The sequence below is a fragment of the Poecilia formosa genome, unplaced genomic scaffold (genome assembly GCF_000485575.1).
Source record: "Poecilia formosa unplaced genomic scaffold, Poecilia_formosa-5.1.2 Scaffold518, whole genome shotgun sequence".
Classification (NCBI taxonomy): Eukaryota; Metazoa; Chordata; class Actinopteri; order Cyprinodontiformes; family Poeciliidae; genus Poecilia; species Poecilia formosa.
This window is the reverse complement of record NW_006800457.1, coordinates 224,058-229,972: the sequence shown is the minus strand read 5'-3', so window position 1 is coordinate 229,972 and position 5,915 is coordinate 224,058. Positions and strand designations below refer to the sequence as shown.

General features: G+C 47.0%; 1 protein-coding gene across 1 annotated transcript in view; it reads left to right on the top strand.

Annotated features, from left to right (window-relative positions):
• Positions 1–184: 184 nt before the first annotated feature.
• The window catches only part of LOC103129138 (transient receptor potential cation channel subfamily M member 1-like), a 9,757-nt gene continuing 4,026 nt past the window's right edge, over positions 185–5,915 (top strand). The window contains exons 1-6 of the mRNA XM_007540116.2: positions 185–641; positions 2,794–2,870; positions 3,813–4,005; positions 4,090–4,303; positions 4,478–4,602; positions 5,364–5,535. Of these exons, the coding sequence (XP_007540178.1) occupies positions 558–641; positions 2,794–2,870; positions 3,813–4,005; positions 4,090–4,303; positions 4,478–4,602; positions 5,364–5,535 (865 nt within the window). The 5' untranslated portion in view covers positions 185–557. The remainder of the gene's footprint in view (positions 642–2,793; positions 2,871–3,812; positions 4,006–4,089; positions 4,304–4,477; positions 4,603–5,363; positions 5,536–5,915) is intronic.

Genomic DNA, 5,915 nt, shown 5'->3' with positions numbered 1-5,915 from the left:
TCAATCAATCAATCAATCAAATTTTATTTGTATAGCACATTTCAGTAGCAAGGAAATGACAAGGACCTGACAGAGAACAAGAGACACAGGTGGGTATACATACCCAGGAGACAGTTGGGAACAATCAGGGACCGACGAGACAACACAGAAACTAAATTGACACACAGAAAACCAAATCCCCACAGAATCGTTGATTCAACATGTGAGTCACCAACTGCTTTCAATTTCGTTTCAATGTCAGGCCCAACTTAGATTCAATGTTTCTGCCTAATGTTGTTTCACTCAGATTTTGCTATCTGGGGTTACTGTTCTTTATTGATCTTAAGCCAGCAGGTGGCACTGTTAGGTTCTGAATTTCCCAGCTGGAGGAAATATGAAAACAATCGTGTGTTTTCATCCAGAGCCGCAGAGGAAGAACTTCAGCTGATCTGGTAAAAAGCCCGACCCGCAGCACCGCTAATCCAGATTAGAGAGCGAGACGCTGAGCTGAGTACAGAAAGGACAGGCAGGAGGACACTGGACATTCAGGATCCTGCTGCAGGAACTGTGATGTCGTGATGGACGGCAGAGGACGCAGAGGAACCGATGGGTCAGTGAAAAGCTCGTCCATCAAACGCAGCGTGTCTTCTGGATCCCAGAGGGTAAGACGGTGCTGAGAGACCAGAAGATGCAGGGATGGAACAGTCTCTGCTTTTTCTGGAGACAGTTTGGACCAGACGTCCTCTGGTCCAATCAGAGTGGTTCAGACTGGACCGGAATCGGGTTGGGGTCTGATTGGACCGGATTTGTTGTCATGGCTGTAGTTACTATGGTGATGACAGAGTGTTGTTGACCTGACAGCAGAACTCCAGCACTGGTTCTGTCTGACCCTTTCCATCTCTGCATCTCCTTGGAGTTCTGGTCCAACTCTCTTTCCCACGGTTCTCCAGTTACATTAGGTCTGCTCAGAACTCTAAGCATCCCACTGCATTCCAGCCAGGATGAGTCCAGACTTTGACTGGACTTCAGTTCAGACATGGACTCAGACCGGCCCTTTGAGAAATGTCAAGGTGCTTCCGATTAGCCAACAAACTGGGACTGACGCGTCTCAGAAATCATCTAGGCTTGTTGTCTCCTCATTCAGTTTCCCTTCACATTATTGGACCTTCACTGGAGTTCTGCTGAAATTCTCTCAAGTTCTCCTGAGGTTCTTTATGTGCAACTGGGTTGTTTAGTCCAGTTGGAGCAAACTGGTTTATTGAACCTGGTCCTCCTCTTCCTCAGCAGGATGCAGCTTCATCAGCAGCTTCCTTGGCTGAGGAGCGTCTCCACGTCTGCTGGTTCAGTCAGAGCTGAAAATGTTCGAACGAAACGGGTCACAAAATGAGTCAAGAGTCCAGCTCCAACCAGGACGAAAACGAGAAAAAGGGCAAATGTTTTTGTTCTCAACAACAATCAGAAGATATAAAAAATTCAATCAATTAGTTTTTTCCTTTATTATGCAGTTGTTGAGTCACTCCACTACCATGTGATGATGATGATGATGAAGATGATGGTTTCTGTGCAGCTTCATCATTCACGTGAAACAGACAATCACACTGCAGCTCATGTTCCACTCAGACAGTAATCCATTAATTTAACAAAGTGGAGATTCAGGAAGACGCGCACACACACAGTCGTGTTTTCATCACTTGTGGGGACTTCACATTGACTTCCATTAATTTCTACACCCTAACCCTAACCTTTAACCTTTACCCTAACCCTGACCATCACAGACCTAACCACTAACCCAACAACAACAATTTCCCTTATGGGGACCAAGAAAATGTCCACAAGGAACAAAATGGTTCCCATAACCCCACATTGTAGACAGAAATAGGTTCCCATAAGGATATAAAAACCTGCTACACACACACACACACACACACACACACACAGTCATTGAGGAGCATGTGGATTTAAAGGGCCAGTGTCTGTGTTTCTTTACTGACTGGAGGAATAGAAAAAAACCTGAAACTCCCAGAAATTAACCAGACCCCATGCAGGAGGAACTCTGGTGTTTCAGCTTTATGTTTCTAATCTTCCTGTTATTTAAGTTTTACAGCAAAACAAAGACCAGCACATCAGTTTTTGTCTTTGTTTTCACTGATTGGCTCTCCAGTAACATTCTGGTTTTAAAAACCAGTAATACTTTGATACGAACTCCCAGGTACCTGAAATCAGTCAGTCGCCTCCTGGCCTAGCAGCCAAATTCTAGGTCAAACTCCAGCCAGATAATTCCTGTTCTTGTTTCATTGAAGAAACATTTCCAAAATACAAAGACCATGTAGAGAAAATGATTCGCATTTCCTGTCACCTTGACAACGGCTTTAACTAGCCAGGCTCCTGATTGGCTGACTGAACTCTGCTGCTGTCAGCCTTCGCTGCCAAACTAGCGGCTGAAACCTAAAGAGGCATTTCAGTCTCTTTAGGTTCCAGTTTGCTTTCAGCCCAAACTGAAAGCAAACTGGGTTGTTTAGTCCAGTTGGAGCGAACTGGACTAAACTGGACTTTCAGTTACAGTTTGCTCCCTGACTGGGACCAGTTTGCTCCAGCAGCTTCATTTTGTCGACTCTGTGGAGGATTTTAAAAACCAACTGAAAACGTTTATCTTCGTCGGTTTTTGTATTTTGATTTTTTTCTGTATTCTTAATGTTTTTTGGATCTTATGTCTGTGCTTCATAAATACACGGTAGTTATTATATCCAGCCTTGGTGAGTCTGGAGCATTTCAAGCAGCAACACCTTAAACTCTGCTTGGTGTTTCCTGCTGCAGGTTCACAGAGCGTGGATCGAGAGAACCTTCCAGAAGAGAGAATGCATCCAGATCATTCCCAGCAAAGATGCAAGCAGGTGAAAAATGCACAGATCTCTGTTATATTGTTGTTGTGTTGATGAAGAGAAGCTCAGATGCTCTGAGCAAGGCAGTCAGCTGACCAGGTCACATGGTGCTGATCTCTGAATTTCAGTCATGTGACTCTGAAGAAATCAGTCCTGGACAAAGTAGAGCAGCTTCTCATATTCAGAGATTTCCTGAAGGTGGAGCAAAGCAGGGAAGCTAAAACCAGAACATCTGCTCCACCTCCAGCTGCTGTGGCTCTGAGTCAAACCAACCTGTTCCCCTCCTGGCCTGTGGGGGCGCTGCACCAAGAACCACTGAAGGAAACGACACAAAAACCTCTGAAGACACTGAGAGCAACTTCCTTCTTCACCAGATGGAAACAAGATGGAGGCGTCAGATTTTAGTGGTTGGAGGATTTCTCTTTAGGCTAAAGACCAGGAGACATTTCTGCTGCTAGCGCTAGGCTAACACGTTAGCTTTGGTTGGATTTACCCAGAATATCCTGTGCTGTAGTCCACTGTTGGCGTTCACATTCAAACCAAAGCAGAGTTCACTTCAACTGAACAAAGACCGAGGTTTGGAGGGCCAGAGGTCAGAGGTCGATTAGCATTCACACCAACCGGACCAGACTTTATAGCAAATGGACTGGAGTCAGGTTGAAGTGGACCAAACAGTGAATGATGCAGCCTAACTGACTTCAGGTTTCAGCCAAAGACTAGTGCCGGGTTTCCTTGATCATCAATGAGGGACTGAAGGTCGAAGACAGTCAGCTCTTCTCTTACAGGCATAATAATCTCTGGATGGAGGTTTTTATCCTGTTTTAGTTGTTTTTTCTTTTAAAATCATCTTTTGTCCTTCATGCAAAAGAAGGACCGTCTTTTGCATGATGGTCCTTCATAAATAAACTTACCTTTAGTGTGAGGTAAAGCGGATTTCTTCTTCCTGCTGTGTAGGTGCAGCTGTGGCCAGCTGGTGACGCAGCACCCCCCCATCCCTGCAGGGGCAGTGGAGGAGACAGGCCAGCTGGTTCAGTTGGACGTCCAGCCTACAGAGAGATGGAGCATCCTGAAACACACCCAGACCTTTTCCACCGACGCTTATGGAGTCCTGGAGTTCCAGGGCGGAGGACACGTCAACAAGGCCATGGTAACACGGAGCAGACCAGGTTACTGGGATGATGGTAGCAGCTCAGACTGACTCTCTCCCCTTCATGCTGTCTCTGTCCTGCAGTACATCAGGGTCTCCTATGACTCCAAGCCAGACTCTCTGCTCCACCTGATGGTGAAGGAGTGGCAGCTGGAGCTGCCTACGCTGCTCATCTCCGTCCATGGAGGGCTGCAGAACTTCGACCTGCCCCCTAAACTAAAGCAGGTCTTTGGGAGGGGGCTGATCAAGGCCGCAGTCACCACCGGAGCCTGGATCTTCACAGGAGGAGTCAGCACAGGTGCAACACTCAGCTCCAGCTGTGCAATAGGCTAATATCCATCATTGTGCCTGTCACAGACACAAATACCCAGGATGAGAACCTGATGAGCTGATTACAGCAGAACCAAACCAAGAGAGAAGTGTGATCATATTAATTCTGATTCTGCAGATCTCCCTCCGTCTTCTGTTGCAGGAGTTATTCGACATGTTGGAGACGCTCTCAAAGATCATTCATCCAAGTCCAGAGGAAAGGTCTGCGCCATCGGCATCGCACCCTGGGGAATTGTCGAAAACAAAGAGGACCTGATTGGGAAAGATGTAAGAAGAGTCTAATTAAATCAGGTGGACAAGTCCAGAGCATCTCTGAGCTTCAGCCTTTGTTTACTCAGTGATGGACTTGTATGGCGATAGTTTGCTCTGATTGGCTGTTAGTAGACAGTCATGAATGAAAATGGCTGCAGCTCCTGTGATTTCGCCTGTTGTGTAGTGGTCTGTTCATTTCTACTGATGAAGGGATTCTCTTCACCCTTAGTTCATTTGGTTCCAGCTTTGTTGGGTTTGTAGAGGACATGAGCTAGTGGCCTTAGGGTACCATGGGAGGAGTAGGAGGTACTGTGCAGCTCCTCCCATGCCCTCGTTAGCTGGGTCCAGATTCCTGACACATTGTGGAGGATGAAGCATGGAGTCTGGCAGGCAGCCCTCTGTCAGGTGTTAATGGACCAGATCTCAAGGTACCTTCAGGGAGAAGACCTGGAGAGCCTTGGGTTTGGTCTTTGGTTGGGATGCTGGCATCTTCAGTATGCACTCTAGGTGCCAACAGCTGTGTTTGAAGTGACTACGATGAGAGTCATGAGCTGGAGTTCAAGAGGAAATGAGGGAAAGATGGAGCAGGAGTTGTGTAGACAGACCAGCTGCTCTGGTCTGTTGAAGAGAAGAAAGGTCGGTTGCTCCATCTGTGTTCGGACCCTTATCCTCGGTCTGGAAAGTTCATTGATCAGTGACAGTGTTTAATTCATTGTTATTGATGATGTTTATGTCACCATGACAACTTCTAATGGAAGCCTGCTGCTGTGTTTTAGGTGACACGGCCCTACCAGACCATGTCCAACCCGCTCAGCAAGCTGTCAGTCCTGAACAGCAGCCACTCTCACTTCATCCTATCCGACAATGGCACCACCGGCAAATATGGAGCCGAGGTCCGTCTCCGCCGGCAGCTGGAGAAACATGTCTCCCTGCAGAAGATCAACACACGTGAGTCATGTGACCCTGCAGCAGCCCCTCCCTGGCCTGCTAAATCTCCTCTACTCATGTGACTGGTCAGGTGACCTAAAGGGTTCCCTTTGTCATCCTATGCCCGGAGCCGTCTGTAAGGCAGGGACAGCAAGGGGAGGCTCAGCTGTCACCCCTTCCTTCATCTCCCACAGAACCAGGCGAACCCAAACGAGAGTCTAACCCTCCAGACAGAGACAGAACAGACCCACCAACATAAAACCAACCAAACAAAACCTTAGGAAGGTTCTAGACCAGTGGTTCTCAACTTTTTTTGAGGTGTCGAACCCACCAGTATCATATGCACATTCACTGAACCCTTCTGTAGTGATAAATAAAATATGATTTGGTAACACTTTATT